The sequence below is a fragment of the Nyctereutes procyonoides genome, unplaced genomic scaffold (assembly GCF_905146905.1).
Source record: "Nyctereutes procyonoides isolate TBG_1078 unplaced genomic scaffold, NYPRO_anot_genome, whole genome shotgun sequence".
Lineage (NCBI taxonomy): Eukaryota > Metazoa > Chordata > Mammalia > Carnivora > Canidae > Nyctereutes > Nyctereutes procyonoides.
Window position 1 is genome coordinate 15,967,019 of NW_026575145.1, and position 13,125 is coordinate 15,980,143.

A 13,125-nucleotide genomic window follows, 5' to 3' on the forward strand; every position below is an offset into this window, starting at 1 on the left:
AGTTGAAATTAAGGCACTTCTTTTGTCAAGAATTGCAGGTAATCTCTAGATTGGCCCTCTGGTTTTCTGTCTTACATATAGTTAGGTCCTGCAGAGTACCCGGAACAGGTTGGGACATTCTCAAGCTGTGGCATACCCTCAGCTTGTTGCTCCTGAGTAATGGGGGATTCATTTTTGGCTTACATTTCATTCATTTGTACATGGATATAAGGTTGCATACTTTACACTTTCATGATCAGGATGAATTAAACCATGTTGGAACCTAAGTTCTCCAGGTAAAATTGAAGCAAAATACGTTAGACTGTTCATCACATACTAGTTTTTTGTTGTTGTTGTTGTTTTTAAAGATTTTATTTTTATTTATTCATGAGAGACACAGAGAGAGAGAGAGAGAGAGAGAGAGACAGGCAGAGGGAGAAGCAGGCTCCATGCAGGGGAGCCCGATGTGGGACTCGATCTCGGGTCTCCAGGATCAGGCCCTGGGCTGAAGGCAGACGCTCAACCACTGAGCCACCCAGGGATCCCCATCACATACTAGTTTTGAACATGGGACTACAGCTTTAGCTAGCTTGTTAAGACACAAAGAGCTAGTTAAGAAATTACTAGAATTTGGCTACTGACCATAGTGACTGAATTTTTCTGTTCACATTTGCAGTATTAAATGAAATTTCTGTACTAAAAAGCTTTGATTTCAATGTATTTTAATTTGTTTTTTTTTCAAACATTTATTAATATTTGATTCATATTCTGTCCCTTTAGTTGATATTAGGTATTTTGATTTGAAATTTGGTATTTTGAAATTATAACTTAGAAATTGAGTTGTGTGTTTTATTGTTTTTGGTTTTTTGCTGTTTATAATGTAGATGGATTTAACAAAGTTTTTCCAATGGAGAAATTAAGTTCCTTCAGCCATGAAGAAGTCCAAATGATTCTTTGTGGAAACCAGTCACCATCCTGGGCAGCAGAAGATATTATTAATTATACTGAACCTAAGTTAGGTTATACACGTGACAGGTATGTAATTGGTTATTTTCTAAGCTCAACAAAATAGTTTATGTCCCAAAATCAAATGACAGATTGTCAAAAGAACTATGACTTAGTGAAATGAGAAAGCAGTTAAGTTTCTATTGATAAGGCTGAGTGTACACAAAAAGACAACCGAGTCTTTGTTGATGTTAAGATTCCATTTTAATTGTTCACTATTTTAAAAATTGGGTAAACTGTAAACCCTTAGGCTTCATTTTTTTTTTATATATATTTTATTTATTTATTTGAGAGAGAGCACGATCTGGAGGAGGGGCAGCAAGAGAAGCAGACTCCCCAATGAGCAGGGAGCCTGACACAGGGCTCAATCCCAGGACCCTAAGATCATGACCTGAGCCAAAAGGCAGACACATAACCGACTGAGCCACTCAGGCTCCCCTGTAAACCCTCAGGCTTCATTTTTTTATATTAACCTTTATTTCTAAAAAATTTCAAACTTATAGAAAAGTTGAATAGTTGAAAGAATTCCCATATACTCTTTATCCAGAATCAACTGTACTAACATTTCTGTTATCTAAACACACATGATGTATACATGTGTGTATAATTTTTTTGAAGCATTTGAGAATGTCACATCATGTCCCTTTACTCTGTAATACCTGAGTGTACATTTCCTGAAGATAAAGTCGCCCATGCATCCACATTTGCTAGCAAATTCATACTATTAGCTAATCTGTAGTCCAGTTTCTTTGATTACTCCATTAATGTAAAAGCACTCCCCTCACCACCCCGCTGCCTGTTGTCAGGAAATAGCATTTGGTTGCGATAGGGTTATTTTGTGGTAGGTTTTATTTTATTTTTATTTTTTTATTTTTTTTTTGTGATAGGTTTTTAATCAGAAACAGTTCTCCAGCTGTTTTTTTTTTTTTTCTGATATATATATTTTTTAACACCACAGGTCCTATATTACTATTTTTTTTTTAAAGTTTCCAAATTGGGACACCTGGGTGGCTCAGTGGTTTGGTGTATGTCTTCGGCTCGGATCATGATCCCGGGGTCCTGGGATCGAGTCCCATATCGAGCTCCCTGCATGGAGCCTGCTTCTCCCTCTGCCTGTTTCTGCCTCTCTCTCTCTCTTATGAATAAATAAATAAAATCATTAAAAAAAATAATAAAAGTTTCCAAATTAACATAAATGAGCAAATACAGTTAACCACTGAACAATGCAGGGATTAGGGGCACAGTTGAAAATCCATATATAACGTTCCAATCCCCAAAAAACTTAACTGCTAATATCCTACTCTTGATTGGCTTTACTGTTAACATAAATAGCACGTATTTTATACATTATACATATTATATACTGTATTCTTACCATTACATAAATTGCAGGAAAGAAAATGTTAAGAAAATCATGAGGAACTACACTTTTGTTGAACATAGTATAAACTTGTTGAGTCACTATGTTGGATTCCTGAAACTAATGTAACATTGCCACCTATACTCAGATAACAATTAGAAAAGAAAGTCATGAGTTAGAGAAATTATATTTGCAGTTCTCTATTGAAAAAAATTACATAGATATATGTGGACCTGCACAGTTCAAACCTTTTATTCTTCAAGGGTCAACTGTATTATGAATTACTTTATACTTAATGTTTATATAACATTTTTTTCTTAAGCAACTTTTTATTGAATTATAATAGATAAGTGTACAAACTGCATGTACAACCTGGAGAATTTTCACAAAAGGAAAACCTGTATATTGGCACCCAAAACAAGAAATAACTCAAGAATTGCCCTTACCCATATATTCTTTTCTAATATTAAGTCACTGTTACCATAGATCAGTTTTGCTTGCTTTTGAACTTTCATAAATGAAATCTCATGTATTTTTAAAGGTCTGGCTTCTTTTGATTAACATTATGATTATGAAAGTCTTCCCTTTTGTGGCATATAGAAATAGTTGATTTCACTATTAACAAAAATGGATTATTTCAGATCCCCTTTGGTGGGTTAGCCATATTTGATTGAATTATGCATGTGCAGTTTGAAGTTTTTTTGATTTGCTGGCCTTGTTGCATATTTGGTCCCTGTACTCCATCAGTGTTTCAGTTCTTACCATTTATAAGTGCAAGACAATCTTTGCAGGATATTTTTAAAGTAGTTTATATCCACTCATTTCATGCTTACTCAAGAGTCTCTAGATAGAAAAAAACAAAAAGAGTCTCTAGATAGTAGTATTCTTCTCAAAATGCTGATAGTTGTTTTGGGGGCTATTGCTGGCTTACAAGGTAGTGGTAGTGATTTTCATTTAAATCAGCTGTCAAATCAGTTGAACTATATTTTTTCCTCTTTTAGCCCCGGTTTCCTGAGGTTTGTGAGGGTTTTGTGTGGCATGTCTTCAGATGAAAGGAAAGCATTCCTGCAGTTTACCACTGGTTGCTCAACTCTGCCCCCTGGTGGACTAGCTAATCTGCATCCCAGGCTCACAGTTGTACGCAAGGTACAAACTTTAGCTAATGGAGAATCCAAATGGAATTTAGTAACTTCAGGATTGAAAGAAATATTTAAAGTCATGGCCTTCTGTTTTTCACTTTTCTTTTTTGTAGGTTGATGCCACTGATGCAAGCTATCCATCAGTGAATACATGTGTGCATTATCTAAAGTTGCCTGAATATTCTTCGGAGGAGATCATGAGAGAGCGCCTGCTAGCTGCTACCATGGAGAAAGGCTTTCATCTCAACTGAGCTTCAAAGTGGGAGACATCAGAGACTTTTAAAATACTAGTGAAGCCTCTTGTGTTTGTGTGCAGAGAAGTATATGATCCTCTACGCTAATGACACTTGCCTTTATTTCAACCATTAAGGCTTTAAGAACGTGGAATAAGTTGGTTAGCTGCTAATGACAAAACAAATCCTTTAACTACCCAGCCAGCAGGTATATAGCACAGAACACTGTGTGTTGCTACAAGGGCTTAGTGACTGGAAAAAGGTGATCCCTACTTGACTGTTCCAAAGAGCAGCTTCTCAGATCTTCAGTGTTCACTGGTAAATTTCTAACAGTGTATTTGTGTAAAGTTTGTCGTTTCATACTTCATACACTACAGTTGCCGTCACTGATCCCTGTTTTGCTGGCTTTTAAGCTATGTGGTCAAAAATCCTGCTTCCTTAAAACATAGAGAGTTAATGAGCATCTCAAGCTTTTTTTCCTTTTTAATGATGCCTGCACTATCAGAGTATTCTAGTGTTCTCTCTTTTGTTTGGCATATAATCATGCACAACCTTTTTATTTCTTTGAGGTGGGAGTATATTTTTATTTCCTAAATGCCATACTATAAAGATCAAATTCTTAAGTGTGTTTGTGCAGCTCAAAAGTAAAGATATATTAAGGGGAAAAAAGAAAAAACACTGGTCTAGATGCAAGGCACACTTAAAGCAAGTTTTACTTTTGGTTGTATTTTCTTTGTATATTATAAACATTTATTTAACTTGTTGCAGTTTGAAGTAAAAAATTTCCAAAATGTATGCTCAACAATAATCATTAAAATGTTTGCAGCGTACAAAACTGTGTCACGTGACTATTTCACTGCAACGGTCAGACCTAAGAGCTTAACCAGATATTTTTTATTTTGAACCACTGAGATTTAGTTTTTTGAAAGTATGACATCTAGAAATGTATTTTTCGATAGTAAATACACTTACCAAAACTGGAAAGCTAGAAGAAATATATGTTCACATGCTTGTGATCCAACTGTTGTGTTCTGTCTTAAAGTATTCTTCAGCTAAGAATGGCCAAAGTTATGTGTGTTCACTTTTTAAACACCAGATCTGCTACCGTTGTATCTGCAGGGATGTGTAAGTCTAAGACCCAAGAATGATTTCTTAATGTTGTGTTAGTGTGAAAAGAAACCACCAGGACATTGCTGTTTCATGGACTGATATTTCCATTTTCCAAATTCCCTTGATGTAGCATATCTGTGCCCTAAGGTGAAAGAAATGTCAGTAGGCCTGATGTAGCCAAATGGCATTTTGAGGAGTGAAAAGCATTTTTTGGGGATTGCCCATTATTTACCTGTTTAAAAGGTACATTCCCTTTCTACATTAGAAGAGATCTCTCCCACTACAGTCAGTCATTTTAGTACTGTTTTTATTCTCTGCGTGAGAATGTTGTGACTATGTTATCAGTGGCAGCATTTAAATTAATTCATCTTGTTGTTAGTTTCACAGTTATCTGTGAGAATAAAAGTTAAAATAAAACATAACAGCAATATTTAAATGTATGACCTATGCTTTAATCCAAAAAATAGTGGTGGTGATTGTCTCAGCAAAGTCATGGATGGATGCAGGACTAAAACTGTATAATAGCATTAGAGTTAAAATCCAGTTTCTGTGCTTAGTATTGCCATTTACTAAGTCTGTAAAATGTCTGTCAATAGCCCGCTTTCACCAAGACTAATCTAGCACAGGAGACAGCAAACTTTGGCCTGCTGCTTGCTTTTGTATTGCCCATGAACTAAGTAAGTATTTTAAAAATTTTAAGTGGTTAAAAAACAATAGAATAGTATTTTATGATGTGGAAATTTTATGAAATTCAAACCTCAGTGTCCATAAATAAAGTTTTACTAGAACACAGCTATGATCATTCCTTTACATATTATTGGTGGCTGTTTTTACATTACAGTGGCAGAGCTGTGTTCATAGCAGAGACCATATGGTCCATGAAACCTAAAATATTTACTATCTGGCCCTTTACAGAAAAGTTTTGCTGAATCCTGTTCTAGCACATTGCTGTAGCAGGTAAAATTGACAAGTCTTATATATTCAGTAAATGAAATGTCAGGAGTCTTCAAGGTAAAGCTGATCAATTTGAGACACAAGTTTCATGGGTGTGGAAATCACTTAAAGCTGTTCATCATAGTTCAGCAGTAAACCTGAAGGGAGATGATGACACAGCCTATAAGAACAGATAGTTCTATTATGGTTCACTTTGCATGAGTCGAGTGTTAGGAGATCTACTAGGGTCTCCACATATATCAGGTTCTTCACCTTTCTTTCCTGTGGCATCTACCTAGTAATTTTTTTTTTAATTGTTATTCTCTAAAGGTACTAAAATCTGTGCCAAGATGTTATCCAAGTGCTATTTTGGTGTGACCTAAAAATTAATTTTGTTCACTCCCTAGTTACTTCTGGTGTACCAGTTTCAGCAGTTACCTGAATGTGCTACTGATTAAGTGCCTACCAATTAGGACAGTGTTTCCCAACTAATATGTCTTAGAAAGACCTCCAAAGCACTTTGATCGAGTAGACTGGGCTTTCCCCAGACCTTGGCTACTTATTGCTAAAGTGGATCTCTACATATGTACCATTTATTGTTCCAGTGGCTCAAAAGCCTCTCTTCTGCCTTTCTGAATGAGTCCAGAACCCAGGTTTGCTTTTAGAATCCATTATTGAATGGTTGCCTGAGTTTTTATGGATACAAACTTTAAATATGTAAGTAGACTTTTTTAGAAACAAGGATTTAAAAGAAATCCTCCTCCCACCCCCACATATAAAGAAAGAGAAAAAAAGCAAATAGTACTGAATGAATCATCAATGCCTGGAATGTCCATTTATGTCTTCTTTTGGAGAGTAGAGTGTTGTGGGTGAAAGAACTCTTGGAATTCCATAGGATGGCACAATATCTTAATGTACCAAGACTATTTCTATTTCCTCTATTGTATCTGCCTTCCTACCTTATATGCACATAAACATGCTTTTACCTAAGACAGTTCTGTATGCTCAACTGTTGACTTAGTAGCAAAAGCATCTAGAAAAGTTTGGAAGAATCAGGTCATTGCTTTCCTGTAGTGACTTAGTTTTTCTTTGCTTTAAGACATTCCAGGAGAAGAGGTCAAAAGAGTGAGTTAGAGAAGCAGGGGAGAAGGGTTCATATCATCCCAACCTGAACAGAGATACACTCTCTTGCATGGTTTTAGACTTTAAAGTAAATTTCATTTACAAGTAAGTTTACTAGTAAGACACACCATTTACAATATGGCCTTAAAGGATGGTTTTGTAAGAGCTCTCTTTTAACGTGCAATCGTTGATTTTTTTTTTTTTTTGTTTTTGGTACTAACATTATAATTAACATGATGACATTTTAATTGCCAAGTAATTGCCATTAAAATGGTTGCCAGGCTTTTAGAAACTTAATTCTCCATTTTTATTAGCTACGCAATTTTGTAAAGTTTTGACATTTTAAGACATTTTAAGGAAAAAGCATTCAGAAAATATTCAAAGTACTATGTGTGTTTAAAATTTTATTGGCTGAGTTGTCACATGTTCTTCCCATGCTGCTAATCCGGAATTAAATGTACAAAGAGAAGCAAAGAACAAAAAAGTTACCCTCAGAATGCAACAAAATTTGGACAAGTGGGGAGAAAAATGCTTATGGCTAGAAAACAAAACTTGTCTCTTAGTTCAGAGAAAAGTTTTCTTTGTACACCATATTTTAATGTACAGTTTTGTTTTCCATTTAGGAACTGTGGGAAACATCTATTTAAATTGTTTTTGGAAGACACCCCATTTTGCAATACAGAGTCTTCCAGATTTCTTGGGCTACAGATGTTGAAAGGTATTCATTCCATGGTATTCTCACTTCTACAAGTAGATCTTGTCTGGCAGAGCCATCATTCAGCTTTCTGACATTTTGTCAAGGATGAGTAGAGGGGCAAGAATTCTTGCCCGATTTGTTTCCACAATGCAGCCATTTAACACCATCTCATCCAAAATGATGTGTACTTTGTCCAAATTAAACATTATCTAAGTTCATATTAAGGAAATTAGTTTTAAAGTCACAAAAATGTTAACATGTAACAGTAATAACATGACTTAGCCGATAATTTTTCCCATGTAAATTAGTCTAAGCATGAAGTATGTGGGTTTTTTGGTTTTTTGTTTTGTTTTTTGGTTTTTTTTTTTTTTTTTTAACACAGAACTTCTGAAACTAGTTTTAAAATTGGTGTCCAGGGATCCCTGGGTGGCGCAGCGGTTTGGCGCCTGCCTTTGGCCCAGGGCACGATCCTGGAGACCCGGGATCGAATCCCACGTTGGGCTCCCGGTGCATGGAACCTGCTTCTCCCTCTGCCTGTGACTCTGCCTCTCTGTCTCTCTCTGTGTGACTATCATGAATAATTAAATAAAATCTTAAAAAAAAATAAAAAATAAAAAATAAATAAAATTGGTGTCCATGTTAGAAATAGAAATCCTTACTTTCATGTACACATACATACCTAGTTTCACACTGGTTAAGCTAACTGGCTAGTAGGCATAGAAATGGAATAACTACTACACCTTTTAGCCAGAGGGAAAATGACTGCTAAGAACTAAAGAACAAAGCAAGTGACATTGGCAAGAGCATAGGACCTGACAAGAACTGTGTTGTCTTCCCAGACACTAACAGCGTTAATAGCCATGATGTTCCAGGCATTGTGTTGAGTGTTTTATGTAATTTTTTTCAGTATTCTCTACAATCCCATGATACAAATTAACATTTATCCTAACATATTATCCTAATTTTACATGGAGCAAACAGACTCAAAGCCATTGTTCAAGGTCACATGGCTGACCACTGCCAAAGCTGGAATTTAAACCCACAGCTTTGGCTTGATGGTTCTGCTTCCAGACTTCTCAGGAGGGGCCTGTGGCTACTTATACACCCTCTGTCACTCAAACTTCCACCCCAAACCAAAACCGTTTATAAACAAAACCTTGTGTGTTAAGCTATCTTTTCTTTCAGGCTAAAGAAGAAAAAAAATAACCAAGAGTAGATATGAATGAAGAAGGCAAGGCAATGCTAATTACTATAAAAATTTGAAATTCATGAGAGTATCTTGCATGAACGAACAGTTCTAAAAATACTCATTTGAGAATTATGGAGGGACGCCTGGGTGGCTCAGCGGTTTGGCACCTACCTTTGGCCCGGGGCGTGATCCTGGAGTCCTGGGATCGAGTCCCACATCGGGCTCCCTGCATGGAGCCTGCTTCTCCCTCTGCCTTTGTCTCTGCCTCTCTCTCTCTCTCTCTCTCATGAATAAATAAATAAATCTTAAAAAAAAAATTATGGAGCCACTTTAGTGCACTGCTGTTCCTAGTGGAAGGTTAGTATAGAGCATGGGGGAAGACAAAATGTTAGATGATTAGCTAATTGCAAAGAGCCAAATTCTTCCCCCACCAGGAACCCCTTCAGAAAACTTTTGTGAAAGGGGAAGGGGAACTAGAATGAGATGATGACAATATTGAATGGGTCTGAATTCTACATTTTTAAGAGCTTATTTCCATCTCTAAAGAACATGATCCGGGTCTATTAAAAAAATAACAGCTTAAAAAAAAAACAAAACACCTGATTGAAACATTGTTTCAAATCAACTAACTTCAACAAATGAGTGACTTAAATGCACTAGGGGAGTTCATAATTAAATAGTGAATCACTACCACTTGATTTTTTTCAGTAATTCAAGGTGTTCAAGTCTGTATTTTATTTGTTTTGTGAAATACATCTGTAGAAAATGAGACAACTCTGTGAATGCTTTTAGGCTACTATTAGGCTCTGCATTAATATCTCATTAAGCTCTGTGCAAATAGTCCTCTAGCAGAATAAATTTTCAGGAGCCCATGGGAACTGTCCTTAAATGACCCAGAAAAAGAAAAAAAAAAAAAAGCTTTACTCTGATATACCTATTAATTATGTCTTCCAATTATATAGATGATTGCTTTGTCCATGGTAAATTGGGACTGGAATATTAGGCCCTTGACTCAATCAGACCCAGAAGCCAGAATTTAGAAGCCAAACAAAGTGGGAATTTCAACTAGGTAAAAAGAAGTGGAGTTGGGGAGCACAGGTGGCTGCATGAAAAATGGCCTTCAGGATCCCCCTGTTACTAAGGGGCAATGAAAGCCTTGTAGAAAATCTCAACTCCTCTAAGGTGATTTTCTTGGAGAGAAGAGATCTAATTTTATTCTATTTGAATTGGTCCAGAGATTGAGCTGCTCTGAAGAATTTGGAAAGTAGATGATCTAGATCTAAAATTCAGATGTCCCCTTGAGCAAGAGGCCAGTTGTTTTGAAATTCAGATTAGAGTTTGCTGCTGAATCATATCAGCCACTGACATCCTCACATTGTAAGGACAAAGTCTTTCAGCAAGTCGAATTTCCCAACATCCTAGAAACATGAGTTGTTCGCTGAGGTCATTCCGTACTGTGGGCATGTGACTGCCTGTCTATCTGAGTATCTGATTCAAACCCTTAATAACCATGTAGCTTTCTGGCACTATATAGGGACACCACAGACCAAATCCAATGTGAGGCAAAAGCCTGAAAGCTGATTTCCCCCTGGAATCATGTGACTCCTTTAAAATAAGAATCCAGCTGTTGTTTACATCTTGATTTGGTTTATAAGCTACTTGTACACAATGGTGAAGCAAGAGTAATGGCATGTGGGCCACGGTGTCAGGTGAGCAGGGACCCAAAAAATGCTTTGTATGCTGAGCCCCATGGCAATGAACAGGCAAACATGCTTCAACCCTGACATCTGGAATAGGATGAAGAAAGAGAGGTCCAGGCTGTTGGTCTGTTAACGTGGTAAGCTGAGAATGACTACTTCAAGAGGGTCCCACCTTCGCGTTATACTGAACTTGACTAACTTAAAGACCCTTAAGGCACTCTAACGTTGGAACTGAAACGAATTGCAGTCTCCCAAAGAGCAGATTCAGAAAGCCCCATTTCCTCTCAGTCCTGAACCCAAGAGCCTCTCTGAATTGCTACGTAATGTGGATCGGAGCTATCTTAGGGCCCTACCAGTGCCACTTGAAACCAATTTTTTAATTAAAGTGCTTGAAGTGTTTCTGGTTCCTACACTGGAATTTTGGTCTCTGGATCATAAATCACATTTTCAGTATGGTACTTTTTTTTTTTCCAGTATGGTATTTTTAATGCCACTGTGGTGGTCTAGTTATCCTTTAATAAGAGAAAATTGAGCAGCAAACGTTCACTTGGGCCTGAAAAGCAATTCCTAGGCAGAGCGCAGCCTAGAAAGTAAAATTTCTACCTCTAGATTTTGGTCTCAGATTCCTTGTCTTATTCAATTTCTTTTTTCTTTTTTAAGATCTCACCTACGCAAAGTTCTTGATAAACTAAGTGGGATGGGGAAAAACTTGCTCTCATATTTATAGTTTAATTTAGTTTGCCATGAAATTAGATAAACTATGAAGGGGCTTTGTGTTCACATTTCCTACAGAAAATTGAATACTGCTGTGTAAACACTGTCATCGTGAGGACTGTGCACAGTCCTGGGTATACTCTCCCTGTTACACGGTCTGTTGTCCATTTGTAGGCTTGGTATTGTGTCTTATTAGGCCACTGAAAAGGAGTTAATTTTTTTAATGGGATTTTCCTTAAAGGTCCATTTATATCCTAAGAACAACAAGACATCTAGGTGTAATTTTTAAAAAATTTATACAGATTTATGTAAAATCACAAATAAGAGAGTTAGCATTGGGTCATATGAGCCTGTCAGTTTCTCTGCCTTTTTTCTAATCCTCCTCCTTACTTGCTGTCACACTTCCTGAGGAAAACCAACAGAACCTGGAAGCATGGAACAGGGGCAGAAGGCAGAGATCCTAGGTGGGGAAGAATAGCAGCGGATGGATGCAGAGAACACAGTTTAAGAAATAAGGTGAGGGCAAAGGCCAGTGAGAACCAGAGAAACCTGGAAGGCAGGGCTGTTCAATCTGGAACCTTCACATCCCTTTCCCAGGTAAACAGCTGACTCCTTTGAGGACTGTTTATAATTCTGAGACTCTTCACTCATGACAGCACTGACTGGTTCTCATGCTGAGATGGTTTTGGCCCCCTTACCTCTTGGTGCCTACCCTTCCCAAAGACTGGACTAACTGCTTGGGCCAGCTCTCACCCCGTACAACCCTGCTGTCAATATTTTAAAAAGAAAAAGATGTTTAGAAATCACTAAATGTGGGGTGCCTGAGTGGCTTAGTCAGTTGGGTGTCACACTCTAGACCTCAACTTGGGTCTTGATCTCAGGGTTGGGAGTTCAAGCCCTGCCCTGAGCTCCACGCTGGTAAGATTTTTTTTTTTTTTTTTTTTTTTTTAAATTCAGAGAGAGAGAGAGGCAGAGCCCCGGCAGAGGGAGAAGCAGGATCCATGTAGGGAGCCCAACGTGGAACTCGATCCCGGGTCTCCAGGATCACACCCCAGGCTGCAGGCCGTGCTAAACTGCTGAGCCACCGGGGCTGCCCTGCTTTTCCTACTTTAGGAAAACCTTGGACACCACTAGATAGCCTGTGACAGGCACTTTACAAATGTTTTGTTTAGAGACTAAGTTGCTACAATCTACTCCACATAACACATTTTTTAAAAAACATGTCAAATTTAATCTCCTAATTTTATAGCCCTGGAAACCCAGAGACTGGTACCATTCTGCCCTAGAGTAGATCTATGGTTGACGACATGTCACAGAACCTCTCTGGGCTTCAGTCTTTTCATTTAAAATATGAGGTTTTAACCTGATGACTGTAGTTTTCTTCTAGCTCCCAAGTACACAAATCCTATGATGCTAAATGTAACCTTCAGGGAATGGGGAGCTAGTTTACGCCTATCTGACATTATCAAGCAATTCCTGATATAATCACATACTCCATCGTGCCTCAAAAGAAACCCTTTGGTAATGACTTAATCAATTATTGTGACCTTTCTGAGAGAACATGGGCACAATTTCAGCTTATTTAGAAGCTACTATTTGGGTGTTGGGTGGCTTCCCTGGAGAACTTCTTTGTTCTTGCCAGTGTTAACAGAGCCGCTAGTTGAACAAGTACTGTTGTGATTTCTCATTAAGTCGGTGTGAAGTTATCTCTTATTCAGAGAAGCCCTATTCTGATTTCTGGACCTCTAAGGGTGTTTGGGATTTTAGGAAGGTAATGAAGGATTGAGAGGTTGATGCCCCATGGTGGGGTCTGGGTCCTGACCAGGGCCTGACTATAAACTGGTGCTGATTACTGTTGCCCAGGTGCCTTCATACCTCCAGGGAGGACCATGGTCGAAAACTTGCTGAGCTGCGGAGAGTACACGCAGGATGGAGGTCCTTCCT

At 37.7% G+C, this 13,125-nt stretch overlaps 2 protein-coding genes across 10 annotated transcripts in view; one reads left to right on the top strand and one right to left on the bottom strand.

Annotated features, from left to right (window-relative positions):
- HECTD1 (HECT domain E3 ubiquitin protein ligase 1) overlaps window positions 1-5,256 on the top strand; it is a 92,965-nt gene extending 87,709 nt beyond the window's left edge. For all 5 annotated transcript variants that reach the window (XM_055309213.1, XM_055309216.1, XM_055309214.1 and 2 more), the window contains 3 exons: window positions 864-1,014; window positions 3,346-3,490; window positions 3,597-5,256. In XM_055309213.1, coding sequence (XP_055165188.1) covers window positions 864-1,014; window positions 3,346-3,490; window positions 3,597-3,734 — 434 coding nt within the window. In that variant the 3' untranslated portion in view covers window positions 3,735-5,256. The remainder of the gene's footprint in view (window positions 1-863; window positions 1,015-3,345; window positions 3,491-3,596) is intronic.
- Window positions 1-13,125, bottom strand: part of AP4S1 (adaptor related protein complex 4 subunit sigma 1) — a 67,902-nt gene that overhangs the window by 7,593 nt on the left and 47,184 nt on the right. For 3 of the 5 annotated variants that reach the window (XM_055309226.1, XM_055309227.1, XM_055309225.1), the window contains one exon: window positions 7,266-7,787. The exons of 1 other annotated variant lie outside the window; for it this stretch is intronic. In XM_055309226.1, the coding sequence (XP_055165201.1) occupies window positions 7,659-7,787 (129 nt within the window). In that variant the 3' untranslated portion in view covers window positions 7,266-7,658. Of the gene's footprint in view, window positions 1-5,393; window positions 5,918-7,265; window positions 7,788-13,125 lie in introns of those variants that run through there. One more of the 5 variants, XM_055309229.1, reaches the window with a different exon arrangement.